Here is a 15,710-nt window from a genome sequence, read left to right on the forward strand (position 1 = left end):
AATAAAACAGGATAAACCGCACTTGACAGTGCATTAAGGTAGTCATTTTGCCACGATTGAAGATATATCCGACTGTCAAAGAGTCATGGGTTGTTTACAGTGCAGTGCAGGGCCAATGACTGGACGTTTATTGCCATCCGCTCGGGTTGTATTTCACCATTGTACCTCAATCCACTGAGCTGTCATTGTATGCATTGCAGTCAGAGATTTCCCAGAAGCCTCTGCTCTTGATATGTCTCATTGCAGACTGTTATTTTGAGTAGTAATATAAAGTTGCTTAACAAAACTTGAAAATCATTTGATCTACTGTTACTTTGAATTGCTGAATAGTCAGTAAGAGTGTTTTTGGCTTTTCCCTTTATGGTTTGTAATCTAATACACTGAATGGATTCTGCCCATAAATCACATACATAAAGCAGCATCTACAGGCCAAATTTGGCTAACCAATGTGGGTACTAAACAAAAACTGATTTTATGTACTGTACTGTACAGAGGACAATAGATATTGTATTATAATTTGTTTTGTGCTGCTTGCTTAGGCAAGCCATATCTGGGGATGAGAATATCATAGATTTGTGAGCTTGAGCTCTTCTGAATTGGGCAGGTGAGTAACCTCCAAGCAACCACACAGTAAACCCTAGTGACACCCTGATAATGCCAGGATAGCAATGTTCTAAAATTAGCAACTGCTTAGCAATGCACTAAATCACTCAGAACACCTCCCAGAATACCTAATGCTAAAACTACTCGGCTAAAACACCTTAGCAACTTCATAGCAACAGCACTGCAACCTGACAGAACACCCTAGCAACTGCATAGCAACGACCTTGCAACCTTCCAGAACATTCTTGTAACACCCAGAACCATTGAGAAGCAGACTTGCGCAATGCTTTGATCCTCTCAACAGATTTGAATGGGTTTAACCGGGACAGACAGCAGTTGCACTATATTTGCAGCAATGTGCATTAAAACTACGTTTCACAATAGCATTTTATTCTGGGGATTGCTTAAATTACTCAGAACACCTTAGCAACTGCATAGTAACAGTCTTGAAACTTCCCAAAGACCACAGCAATTGCAAAGCAACATGCTAAATTGTTCAGGACACCTTAGCAACTGTATAGCAACGACCTTGAAACCTCCCAGAACACTCTAGCATGCTGATAGTTTTGACTGGGCAAACACACCCCACTTTTCCCTCAGAAAATGTAAAAATCAGTAGGTTTGTGAACAAACTGACATTTAAAAAGGACAATTCTAAAGGATCGTTAAGATGAGCAGAATTTCATAGCTTGTTTGTTACCTGTGAATGAAGCATCACATTTGATTTCCGCTGTTCTGCACTGAGATTCTATTTTAGCCACCAAGGTCTGGTTTTAAAAATCACCTTTTTTTATAGTGTGAAAATCTACCTCTTAGTACCTGACATTCGTCTATGCTCCGCTACACATTTTTATCTCTTGTGACTCGCTGAACTTCATGCTGCTCTGCACCGGTGTGATATATTGACACATCGACAACATAACAACAACTCTTGATATTTACAGAAGCCAAAAACAAACCACCGGCAAGCAGAGTTGTGCTATACTTCTCCATTATATGAGGTTTCCTCATCGGAAAGCATGTGTCAAAGTAATGAGGCAGAAATTCAACACTGCATCTCCTCACTGTGGTCTGGGAGAGCTGTGACATTGTGCTGTTCCTCCTGACCTATGATTCACACAGTATCTGTGCATTCAACATGGATGACTGAATAGTGAAAGGAGAAAAACAGGTGGTTCTTGCTTCACATTCTCCTATAAACAGGTAAAATTCAGAGGCTTTGTGATAGGAATGATAAGATACTAAAACAAACAAAAAAACAAAACACATGCAACTTCCTATATACCATTCAAATGCAACACTTTTGTTCAGCAAGGACACATTAAATTGATTAAAAGTGACAGCAAAGATGGTATAATGTTACAAAAGAACAAAATGTATGAAAACAATTAAGCAACACAACTGTTTTCAACAATGATAATGAGAAGAAAAAAAAATCTTGAGCATCTGATCAATATATTAGAATGATTTGGGAGGAATCAGGTGACACTAAAGACTGGAGTAATGCTGAAAATTCAGCTTTGCCATTACTGGAATAAATTACATTTTTAAATATAGCCTATTAAAATAATAATAATAAAAAAACAGTAATTTTAAGTTGTAATAATATTTCAACATATTGTTTTTACTGTATTTTGGTCAAATAAACACAGCCTTGATGTGCATACAAGACTTTCAAAAACATACTTTATTTTTAAATGGTAGGATATTAATGTATATAAATAAACAAATATAAAAATATATAAGTTGCAGAAATCATCTGTTTATATGTCCAAATTTGCTAATTCAGTCCAAATGAGCAACTGCATATTTAAATTAAACATTGTCACAATCTACCCACTTCATATCACTTAAATCTTGCATTACACTTTCCTGTGGAAAACAAAAAGAAACAAAATGAAAAAGCCACACTTTTCCATAAAATGAATATGCATGACGATCACTGGCTGTTAAATTTTTAACTTCGGCTGGTTAATAAAAATGTATAGCCTATTAGGTCAGGATTTGAACCCATGGTCTCGTGCATAAACAGCGCCTCTTGCTGGTATTTTTGGTCATGTCTTATCTCACCAAGGACACTGTGTGAGCTAAAAAAACGCTGCAAGCTATATTTCAGTCTAATAGAACTTGCAGAGTCACAACATGCCCAGCCCTTAGATTTGTGAAACCCTTTTTAATCCTATATTTTACAGCAAAAGCGTGTCTTTTGTCTTGAGGTGACTTACAAGCTCATAATGGCCCTATTATTCAAATAATGAACCCAAGAAGTCATCATCATCACCAGGCTTCTAACAAGCCTGGTTTTGTATTGATACTCATTGTCATGAAAAATACGCATGACATCATGCAATCGTAATTACAGCATTCTTTGATCCTGTTCAATAATTCTCTGCAGTTCACGTCGATAATAGGTTGAAGGAAGCAGAAGCCCTGTGGAGTGGGTTTGATAGATCTTGATCACACTGGCTCCCAGTGAGACCCTAAATGAATTCAAAACTTCAATATATTCACAGCCGCTGTATTAATCTGCACTGACTCACCAGGAGCCGTCAGAAACCTTGCATTGACCCAGCTCAACAGGAAATGAGTGTCTCTCTCTCCAACTCCAATCTTTTTTTTTCTTTCTCTAAGCTACTTGACTTCTAAATAGCAAAATACTTTGAATGACAGTTTCCGTGGCAGCCTAGCATGGAATGCGGAAATGTGCAGAAATTTATGACAGAGACATGTCGTCATTTAAATCAGTCCACTTCCTACGCAAGTAAGTATTATTGGAAAATCAGCAACGACTAAGTCTAGTGTTAATTGCTCCTTGCTCTGTTTGCTTCTGTAAATACGCTTGTGACAGTGGTGTCTGTAACCAATCAAAGACACTTTCTTATCAGGAACGCTGACAAGGGATCCAAGGGGACATGGAAAATATGACAAGTCAAAAGACTCAATGCATGTGACCCCTCCATAAATAGCTCATTAACTCCTTCCTTCTAAGTTGGAAGGGATATTAAACAACCTATATGATCATTATCTAGCATACAGTCTATCACTGCGCACCAATCAATGCAAAGTACAATTAAAAATCTGCGGCACTGAGCAGGAGTCAATTCAGAATCCTATAATAAGCTAAGCAGGGGAAACGCTATTACCCTCTAGGGACCTGTAGGAGGCGCCACAAAAAAATCGCGATGATGGTTTATTTCAAGTTTCATCACAGTGTTTTAAACTCTCTCGCTCACCTACTTCTCAATCTAGCTCCCATGTGAATCTTATAGTAAAATGGAACAGCTCCCAAGTGACGGGCTTTACAAAATAGGGCTGCGCGACAGATGAACCTAATAGCAGAGAGTGCCAGAGGCACGTTAGCGAAGAACAGGCCACAGTTGATAAGTCATTGAGTGAGAGTCTTATCCATGCATGAGAAATTATGTCAAATATTCTATTTATCTCACAGACCCTAGAACAGACCGGCCAACTTCTATTAAATGTCACAGCTTAAATTGCTCATCACAACATGGTAGAACGGTATTTAAAGAGCATTTATTTCTGTTCTTGTGAATGGATGACTTGAGCTACCAGGAAAAGAGCTGAAAAGTTGACATTTCCACGCTAAACATTTCGCGCTCCAGGTTTAAGTGCGCATAATTTCTCGTGTTGCCTTTGCTTAGGAATGACATTTAGTCCTTTCAGATAAATCTGACCACGATCTGTATGCCTGAGCCACAAGGTGGCGCTCACTGGACCCCTATCAAAGATTTCAGACATCAGAGCTTGATTCAGAAATGTCAGTTGGATTTTAAATAATGCAAAAGCATGTCAACATCGTTCCCAAAGGTTTGATTGAACTGCCGAAAAACACCCAAGCATTGCGTTTGCAGAATAGACTCTCTCCGGGGCCGTGTTTATCAGTCCACAATTGGCCTCATTATGAGAAACATCAAATCTCAGTGCGGACAGGATCACTTTATTATAATCATTAATTCCATAGTACTCTGTGTGCTAGTACTCCCAAGTTTCATTTGTATTTGTGTTTATGTTTGGGATGAAGCCCAGATTTTCTAAGGCTCTTGTTAGTGTGAAAGGCAGTACTGATCCATGGCTTCAGGGCTGGCTGTGAGTGATGTTCTCCCGAACACGGCCACAGACGCTACTAATAACATAGCAGAGGAATGCGGTGACCATGGAAATGACTGTGCCATGCTGATAAGGGCTCCCACTGATGACATCATAGTAGTCTATGTGAGACTGCAGGATGACTCAGAAGGGTGTGGTGACTGAAGTCATCATTACCGACCTTCTCACACAAAAACTCCTTCCTGGGAAAAATTCTTCAGAGCCCCCATAAGGAACATGGCAACTTTAAACAGCTGATTGCAATGGAGATAATTTATTATCCATTCCGAGTGACACACATGTAGATTTCTTCAGTATAACAAGGAATAATTTATCACAAGCAGTGCCTTATATTCAAAAATACACCCATAGATACTTATAACACATATTACGCTTATACAGCCTCTTTATGCATATATTTATTATATAGGTTTATATAACATTTAACCTGTGCAATAATCACTAAATCTGCAGTTTGGACGAGTTCGTAAAACAACAACAGTGAGCCTCAACTTGTTTAAGAATCAAAAAATGTTTATCGTATGGAATTGTCCATGAAATCAAACACTTAATATCATTATGAACTGCATAGGCCCAGCAATATGCAAAACGATTAACATGACATGCTGAAAAGGAAGCAGACAATTTTGGTTTCTAAAGGTCTCATGAATTTTGATGGTTTCATGCTCTCGGTAGCCAATAATTCATTGCACAAATCACATTGTTGTTGGCACAAACCGTGTTTATCTTATCTGCAGGTGAACCCGTATTTAATGTAATCTGGGTTTTTTTTTCTTTCTTTAGCTTATGGAGTTTTGCGCATGATTTTTGACGATGAGGGATCTCAAGCAACCTGTCCATGTTGGCATCATCTTAATTTGGCTAGCTTTAACCAAGTAACTGTTGATTTTGTGCCAAAATACTGTTTGAATGGATGCACAGCCTGTGATATCAACAACAACAAGAAATATGGGAAGAACTTTTGCCTGGCTTTTAAAAGCAATGCCTTTTTTTATTTTGCATGATTAAATTTGCATCATTAGCATTGCTTTTCCCTGATGTCTGTGATTGTATAAGAACAGACCTGCAACCCTACACCAGAGAACCCCTTGCTTAAAGGGATAGTTGAAAAGCACTATACATATGAAGAAAGTAAAAGGATAAATTATGCAATGGATGAAGAGAAGCTCATGGCTAAAAATGTCCACTTTTGTTAACTTCAGAGCAAGGGACATCAGTGTTTTAGTATGCATTTCAACACAGCACTCTCACACCTTAACGACGGAAAGAGCAAGCGTTTTAAGGATCCACATTAACAACAAAACCTGGAAGTTCTTAATTAATGTCTAGTCCAACCAACTAATGTAGTGGGCTTTTTCTTCCTCCAGTACCTGCAGAGCAAGAAGTCATTGTTGTTAATGCACTCTACCTTCCTTAGCCACTGAGTTTAGATTATTGTCTGTGCTCTACCACTAAAGCAATTTCCTCTGCGTATCTAATTGGTATTACGACCACTTGGCTTCTCCTGATTTGTCTGAGAGTTATTTATTTATTTTCATTCCAGGGAACCGCAGCACTTTCCCAATGGGCAACAACCATGAGATGCATAACCTGCGGAAAATATGAATTTCTAAGGGCTAAATTAACACAGCTGTCAATTACCCTAATGCTGTTTTATGTTCCCATAAAGAGAAAATTTGAAAATGCCATATGACACAGTAAAAAAACAGACAGACTAGATGCAAAAACAACATATTGAAGAGAATAAAACATCCACTTTCATGCACCGTCATCTTTTCTGAATGGCCATTATGGGTGAGATGCGGATGTTTATTTTTTAATACATCTGGCCCCATCCAATAACCTGCTTATTGCTCCTCCACTTCATTAAGCTCCAAGAAAAAAAAAAGAAAGAAAGGAGGAAAGAAAAAAAAACTTGGGTCTGGCAGATTTGCTCATTACTTCACAATAGTATTCAGGCTTGTGAAGACAAAGTACTTGTCATCCACACTGCAGTCCCCTCCTCTACCAAAATTGCTTAGCAGTGCATATAGTCTATGTCATATTCACACACATTGGTTCACCTACCCTCCCCCAAACGGACTATCAAGCACATGAACACCGCCTTGACACATAGTCAGCGGAACAGTATCATGCATAGATGTAATAATTTCCACTAGAGGTTAAGGTGTGATTTTTATGATAGTTGTATTACGCCTTCACCAGAGTGGCCCCTCTCTTCCTCTGTTGACTGATGGTGAGGATAACTTGAGACCATTCAAACAGAATATGAGATTCATTCTGCTCCAAAGATGAATATGACAGCCTTGCATAAAATATAACTTCAATACAATTCCAGCTAAAATATAAAACTATAAAAAAGGCAGAGAACCATTATGAATTCTTAGAAAATATGAAATAAATTAAATGACTGTCATCCACTTGGCTCTATTGTAGAGCACTATGCCCTCTCCATATAAACTGCTGAAAATGTAAGATTATTACTATTCATGCTACAACTCGCCTGGGACTCACATCTCAATAACTTCCTATATGAGTCAGACCCACTTGCACTGCTCTCTGCACTGTGTTCTGAGGAAAAAATCTCATACCAGCTGCTCATATATTCACTGCAATTCCTACTTCCTCTTTTTCATACATAGATTTTTGAAAAAGGATGAATCCGACCATGAGATTAAGTATCACGAGTAATCTAAACACAAAAAAAGGTCTTTCAGCCTTTCCAATCTGGTGTACAAATGGTCAGCAAGCTGGTCTTTCAGCCTGACCAAACTGGTGTTAAATTGGTTGGCAAACTGGCCACCCAGCTTGACCAGCTGAAATGTGCCTCAAAACCTCCTAAAGTGACCAACAAACCAGGGAGACCAATTAGACCAGCAAACCATCTATGGTCAGAAGATAGATAGATAGATCAGCATTATTGCTTATTCTCTGTTTTGTATTTAAAAATAATTCTTAATTAATATGTATTTGTCTTTCTTTATACATTATAAATCTCTTGTTGCTTAGATTATGAAACTATGATGAAAATGTAAAACAAATTTAGCCTACTGTTCTTATGTCAAATAAATAAAGCTGAACTGAAACTTGATAGTAAGTAGAGAGAAAAAGACAGAATATGCACATTTCCTCTTCAAACCGAGTCAACAACCATGTAAAATCGTCCCTTCACAAATTTCGCCACATTTAAATCTCCTTTCACACCTTTTAATCTGACACCATTGTGTTTTAATGTCCCCCACTGCGAGCTCAGCTGAACTTTACTCGAGTATCGAGCCACTCCCAAACACACCTGATAACACTGACCGACTTACTGCTGGGAATCCGCCATCATCCTCCGCGTTCAACTCACGGGAAAAACCGAAACTCCTCCTAAATACTTACACGAACTCTTACATTTATCACTCAAACGGGCTCTTTTAGTCAGGTTTTAGTGGATTATATCTTTTGGCTTCGGTTTAGCCGCTGGGAGGGATTATACCACGCGGAAAAACTTTACCACAGTATTTTAAAAGTCTCATCCCTCCATTTTGAATCTGACAGGAATTTCAACAGTTTGGTGAGTATGTTTCGCTTTTGTCTAGTTAGTTTAAACGGCACTGTTTTTATTATTAACTAATATAAAAGCGAATTTGCCTCATACTTGGTTAAATGTATGTCTATATTGTGAATACAAGACAGAAAGGCGGAATGTGTGTTTGTGGCTACATTGTTAGCTCGTTTCCCAACTTCATGGAATGTTTGGGATATTTCTGTCTCTGTCGTTTCATATTACACTAAATAAACACCGGCTTGTTTCTTGTAAACGCTTTGTTAGTCATCTTTTGACGAATTTAGAAGGGTCATGAAAGGACAAAAAAGTCGAAAACTTCTTAAGAGTATGAACCAGAAACTATCCAGAAAACTTTGGTAGGGAATGCTAGTTAGCCGTTAGCTGCATGTCTCGTATCAGGACAAATGTGTCGGCAGTTTTTATTCTGAAAGGTGTTGTTTTTTTTGTTTTGTTTTTAATCAAAATAGGGCACGTTAATGTTATCGTATGTGTTGTTGTGGATGTTTTCATTTTTGAAATCGACTATGATGATAGTTTAAGGCATTTGAGATAATAAAACCCATTCGAGGAGTTTAGGGCTCCGCCTAAACCACAAACTATGGATCGGGCCCTTCCTGTGAGCTCTGCCCTTAGCAGTGTGTAATAATACAGGATGCAGACAGTTAACGTTACTGAGATAACAATGTGTCGTCTATCTAAAATAACAACAAAGATAATAATATTTACCACTTTACCTGTTGATATGTAAGAGATAATGTACAGTCAGCTTGTCATTATTGCAAAATAAACCCTCATTGGCTTTATGGAAACCGGCTGTAACGTACAATATTCCGTTTTAAAAGTGATTTATCAAAAATGTTTCTCTCTCTCTCTATGTATATTATACTTGTACTACTTACAAATAAATAATGAACTGTTACGTGGCTTAGATTCGATTTGAAATTACTTTATTAAATCACCTGTATATGGTCATATATATATATGAGTTCGCAAAGGAAAATGTTCTTTACAATGTATAAAACAATCGGTAATAGATAATTGAGATACAAGATGGTGCCAGTTGCATTTTTGTAAAACAAGACTGAGCAGACGTTGTGATGCAAGACAAGAATGCACTCATTCAGTCCCATAATGCACCGCAACAACGAGTGTAGAATCGATGCACACTCGATAGCTAGAGAATACCCATATTGCACTGTAAGACTGCAGCTGAATTATCCATCCATCCAAACTGTGAATTTGAACACAGCCTTAAGGCTGGAATACACTACACGACTTTTAAAATCTGAACAGATTTTTAAAACACTAGGCATCATACACTTACCGACATTGTAAATAGTGACAAAGGAAAACTGGGCATCATACACTACGCGACTGAAGATCATACACTACCAGACTTTAAAGTTGTTCCGATCACAACAAACTCATGCAGAAACCTGCGCCTTGTTGCTAGGAGACGCATGACAAATGAAAACGAAATGTGACCATCATACACTACATGATTTTCTGTGGAATCTGTCCGCTGTAATCTGCAGACTGGCTCTGACTTTCCTCAACTAGTGTCAACTTGTTCAGACTGTAAAATCGGGGGGAAAATCAGGGCACAAATCGTGTAGTGTATTCCAGGCTTTAGTCACGCCATCCACCGTCGTCCATGGCATTGCCCTGTAAGTCTTGAGTTGGAGAATTCTTTGCAGATTTTTTCACCAATATTCTGACTGTTAAACATAATTTGACAAAAGATTTAAGTAATCTGGGTTGATGGGTTCAGCAAAAGCATATAGACCCTTTTTGCGCTGATGCCACGATTACGTCACCTCGCTAGCTGGAGGCAAAACAAACGGAAAACTGGAGGCGGCCCATTAAAACCAGTGCAGATTCGGCTACATAAGGAGCTTAAAATATCATCTTGTTGTGATGTTGGATGCAAGAATCGAGGTAGTACAGGCTCCAATTTGAAATTTTAACACATACCTGCTGCCACTCCCAGACAAAAAACCGACGACAGCTGTGGTTAAACGAGATAAAACGAGCAGACTGGACAGAAACAATCGTCAAAAATACTCGCGTTTGCAGCGCGCACTTCTTATCAGAAAAGGTTAAATAAAGTATTGTCTTTTGTTGTTATGGATTATGGTTTGTGTTACGTGTCTAAAGATTTCTTATGCATCTCACAACTATGAAATAATGTCTGCGTGCATGTGTGTAAAACAACAAACTGACGATTTATATGCTTAATCATCTGGAATATACATTATGATTGATAGTGGCTGGACTTTCTAAGAACTTGGTAACAAAGAATAATCAAACACAGAAAGTTCAAAAATTATTTCTAGAATTTTTATTTCTAGAAACTATTCACATCTTCCTTTAAATGTACTGTATGTAAAGTATTGTAAACTTAACTTGCATATAATTTACAGGATGTATATAGCCTACTTTAAAATAACTATTTGGCCATGAGACATACATCTTCAAATAATATATCCATCACATTGAATGTTTAACTTACTTTTTGTATTTTGGCCCAGTTCACTCTCACGTAACGTTAGCTGTAAAAATAGTTGCCTGCTAAAATTGAAATATATATATATATACATCTTCATGACTAGATAGACACAGGTGAGTTTCTCTTTACTACTCGTTAGGTTTCTCTATATGCGACTCGAGTCACTCAATCGGAGGTAATCCTGTCAGATCGTCCATCCATGAGCATAGGGTCGGATCTTATTTTGTCCATTAAAGTTAACTTATTTAAATAACAATCGTGGTCCTGCACAGTGAGTGACCTTACATATGCAGGTAAAATCGGATTTTCTTCAGCCATTGTTAAAAAAACAAGGTAACAAACTTCATAGCTAGCGTTAGTGAAGCGGTCAGGGGAATCTTTCTGCCTCCACCTAAGCCCCGCCCACAGAAAAACGTCACAATGTTTACTAACAGAAAAAGGGTCTATAAGGTCGTTAACAACATTGTTTCTCAGCAGTTTTGTCTATAAGTTATTGTCAAAAATGAATTCCTTTATGGAGAAAATTAAGTGGATATTTACTTTCGGAACCCCATACTTGCATTCCATTGGAATGTAAAGAATTCTATTTGATGTTTTAATATATGTTAAACATGCGTGTCTGTTCTTGCTGGTTCTGCATTGTTTTTTTTTATAAATTCTAACTTTTTTTTTTTTTGTAATAGAAAACTACTTATGTATTATTCAGTTTACTTGGGCCAAAGTTGAATGTCCTAACTTTTTGTAGGACACATTTGAATTCAAAGGTTTTATTCCGAGTATGTTGGTCATGCAACACTGACCTCGCCCACTTTGTCTGCATTCCCTGACCTATATAGCAAACAATGTCCATTTAGTCTGGCTGTCTAGTGCAGACAGACCCCTGCAACAACAGCAGAGCCCTTGGGGTAGGCTGATTATCCTTGTCCTTCAGTCCAAGATTGCTGATCAATACAACTGCAGTCACTGTTTGAATGGAAAATAGCAGAGTGGGCAACAGAGCTACTCGGACAGCATAAGTGTGGGTTGGTTTTGGTTAGCAGTGAGGATTGTTTACATCATTAGTGATTGCGTACACTAAATATGAGTCTGTCATGTGACATTTAATTTGATAAAAAACACAGCCCCGGGCAGCTTATTTGTCTGTCTCACCACCCCTCTTAATCAATTGATCGCTTTTTTTCTCTCCTCAGAAACATGACGAGCATTAACACAGCAAACATCAACTTCAAATGGGATCCCAAGAGCCTGGAGATCCGCACACTGGCTGTGGAAAGACTGCTGGAGCCCTTGGTTACCCAGGTCAGACTACGTTTCCAGATTTCACCCTCAGTTGCTGCATTGATCACCAAAGGTCACTGTTTTCCTTAAATTTTTCTTGCACCATTTGCAGGTCACCACTCTTGTGAACTCCAGCAACAAAGGACCGTCCAACAAGAAGAAAGGCCGCTCCAAGAAGGCTCACGTTCTGGCAGCCTCCGTGGAGACAGCCACCCTGAACTTCCTGGAGAAAGGCGAGAAGATTGCTAAAGAGAGTCAGTTCTTAAAGGACGAGCTGACCGCAGCGGTGGAGGATGTCCGCAAACAAGGTATGCAAAAAAGGGAAGTGTGTTAACTAGGGTTGGGTTGACAGTATTGATTTCTATTTTTCCTTTTCTGTAGTGTGTTATGTAGCTGTTTGTGCATGTATAAGATCTGCAGAGTTACAAAGCTCAAAGTCTCCCACAAAAGGATTTATTCTATCTAAAAGAGAAGGCTGATCCAGACCGGGCTAAAACGCCTCATTCAATCACGCCCCCACATGTCTATCAGGGCTCGCAAAATCGCTAGCCCGACGTCCCGGGGCTATTGTGTTTTCCAGTCGGGCTACCAAAATGTATCACTGCCTGCCCGACGGGCTCCTTAAATACAGATCTCCCGCGGGTCCTTAAAAACTCTGAAAGTGAGTTGTATCAAACTTAAGGCCATAAAAAGTTTTAAATACGTTAAATGGTATAAGAAATGTCTTAATTATAATTTCAAGAGGTCTTACAGTTGGGGACGGAAAGACAAGAGTCGCGATACAGCAGGATTAAACTTCAAAAGGCAATGATGTCATTGAATAAATGAGCGCTGCACGTTTCAAGTCAAAACACGGCGCGGATGTCTTTATGTGAATGCATCTGAAGGTAACCGACTGTCCTCAGAAATGTGTCGTTGGCATTTTAATTTCATTTTACCTATAATTCCTGATAAAGCAGCGTTTATGAGCGCGGAGCTGCTTTGTGTACAGCGTTTCCGGGGAAACCGCAACATTTCAACGCTCCTAAAGCGACACTTCGTGGCAGAGAATGAATTTACATTTCCAATAAGCCTTTCTTGCCGTTTATGGTCAGATCAATGCAAATATCATCTCATGTTTTTACGCAGCAAACACAAAGAGTTGTAAATGAGAAAGAAGTTGATGTGCCTTCTAAAAATCTAAACAGTTAAGACAATTAAGAAAATTTATACGTTTTAAATTAACATAATGATTTATATGCTTGATTGATCCCTTTTCATAAAAACGGTCTATAGCCTGAAATGCTGTTGTATAAGATTTTTGTTTTTGTGAAAACCTGTATGTGAACTGTAAATCATGTAATTTTATGGCTCAAAACTTTAACTTGCCATCTATCCAATAATCATCTTTTTTTGATGTACTGCTAGTTATAGCTTGAAATCAACATGAATGAACATCAGAAAGTATGGTCAAAGAAATGGTACAACGTACCGAAATGTATCATGTCTCATGTAATCGCTCAATCAGTGTTTTAGCCCCAGCGAGATGTCAACAAAAACAGCTTATATATATAATATGAAACATAACATTACATTTACCCCAGAAAGCCATTCAATGTCCATAGCCCATTAGTTAGCTAGAACAGATTACTCTATAGAGGAGCATTTTACTAAATGTATGCAATATATTTGATATTTATTATATTTTGACTTGAGCTGTTAGTGATGTCTGTACTACAGAGTATGTTAGTGTATGAATTTGACGGATATGTTTAATGTGAATACATCTATAACAAGTTTTTTTTGACAACCGCTGCTTATATTTCAGCAACAAAATAGAGTAGAAACATATGAATAAATAGATATAATGTGATACAAAAATGTGCATGTAATTTAGTTTTTTTGTACACAGTTGTGTTAAGAGACTGTTTTCCTAAAGAAAAATAGACTTGGACTGTACCTGATATATCCAAATAAATCAATATTGAGTTTTTGTATCTGAAACAAATCTGTCAATACACAGCCCTATTTTTACATCTACAATAAGTTCAAAAGTGTCTACAGCCATTGAAACTATTACAAGAAACGGTTGAATATCCTAATTCGAGTAATGGCTTTAATTAGTGGTTTCATTTCCTGCTTTCCTTATCTGCCTGTGCTTATCTGCATGTGCGGATGGATTTTTGAATTAAGAGGGCTTGGCTTGTGCTATCGGAGTTGCTGCTATTGTGCAATGGAGTGTGTACTTCCCCAAGACTGTTGTCCTGTATATCCCCTCATGTTGTTCATTCTCATTACAGAACATCACTGGTATCTCTGCCATGTCTCCTTATGGCAAGAGGATAGAGAAGACAGGTTAATAGAAGGGTTTAACCCTGTCAAATTGCACAACTCCTCATTTCTCCACGCCTTGTTTGCCATGCATTTATGATTAAAATCTTGTCAATATCGATACGCGATCACTGCGACACTCTAGTTAGCACGCGTTTTCTTTTGACTTTAGTTAAATAAAATTCAGTAGCTTCATCATATCAGCATGAGTTTAGAGGCCTTCAGTTTATGGTATAAATTTGCATGGCATTTTTGACACTGATTGCTAACTAATCCTGGGTATATGGCTATGCTCCCTCTGCTGAGGAGGAATTGTCACATTTATTAGCGAACAGCTTGCCTTGACTTGTTGCGCTGATCCATCAAGATATTTTTATTTATGCTCTGTTGCCAAGAATGAGAAAACAAGAGCAAAACAACTTGCATATATACATGGAGTCTGCCAGTTGTCAAAGCTGATGTCAGATTTCGAGAAAGCGACGCTTTACTTATGCAAGACTTCAGCCCAAGTCGGTTGGATTGTGACAAAAATAACCTGTAGCCATAAAGTCATCACCATACGTTCTCATTTGAAGTGAGTGGCTGATGTGAGCCTCCTTGGCCGGAATGCCCCCTTCTTCTGGAATTAGTGTGGCATTTCGCACTTCTGAGATGCAGAGTGCAGGCTCAACCCACTTATCACTTGTTGGAATAACATCTTTGTCAGTTTCAGACTCGGCACTCAGTGTTTATTGGCTTAGTTTGGGCTGTAAAATCTGTCAAGCGCCGGCCAGCATGCTGCTGTGATGCTGGGGAATGTCACATTGGTTTTGCTATTCTGTCATTGGCTGCAGAATCCAGACGCTGTTGCTCGCTGGTGCCGGAGACTGTCAGCTATGCAGTTTTGCTCGACCATGCGTGGTTCGACTGATAATGCCACTATTGAGTGGGGTTAAAGCTTCCCTAGATTGAAAAGAGATCCCGTACCCAGCTGTGGCTTACCAGCTGTTCTACGAGCCGGGCAAATGTAATCGTTGCGTATTGCACGTTAGAAACCACCGAATCCTTGAACGTTTGTCTCCCTAACAGCTCTAGTATCGTCTGCTGCATGTGTATGTGCAACATTAGCATGTCTCCTGGGTGGAATGTCTTATTTACCGTAGAAACTGATTTTGATTGCTTTGCACCTTTCGACGGGACGGTTGAAGGATGCTGGGAATGATAATGCCTTTCTGCCTTCCCTCCAAGGAATCTGGATGCTCATTGTGCCTTCTTCAGACATCCGCTTTCAACATTTCATCACAAGCCTCTGTGGTCTTCTTGTGAGCGCTACCTTAGAAGTGATAGATG

General features: G+C 38.6%; 1 protein-coding gene across 1 annotated transcript in view; it reads left to right on the forward strand.

Moving 5' to 3' along the window:
* The first annotated feature begins 7,983 nt into the window (after positions 1 to 7,983).
* The window catches only part of ctnna1 (catenin (cadherin-associated protein), alpha 1), a 101,819-nt gene continuing 94,092 nt past the window's right edge, over positions 7,984 to 15,710 (forward strand). Inside the window, exons 1-3 of the mRNA XM_058797205.1 lie at positions 7,984 to 8,290; positions 11,984 to 12,092; positions 12,184 to 12,379. Coding sequence (XP_058653188.1) covers positions 11,988 to 12,092; positions 12,184 to 12,379 — 301 coding nt within the window. The 5' untranslated portion in view covers positions 7,984 to 8,290; positions 11,984 to 11,987. The remainder of the gene's footprint in view (positions 8,291 to 11,983; positions 12,093 to 12,183; positions 12,380 to 15,710) is intronic.

The sequence above is a fragment of the Onychostoma macrolepis genome, chromosome 14 (genome assembly GCF_012432095.1).
Source record: "Onychostoma macrolepis isolate SWU-2019 chromosome 14, ASM1243209v1, whole genome shotgun sequence".
In the NCBI taxonomy this organism is placed as follows: Eukaryota; Metazoa; Chordata; class Actinopteri; order Cypriniformes; family Cyprinidae; genus Onychostoma; species Onychostoma macrolepis.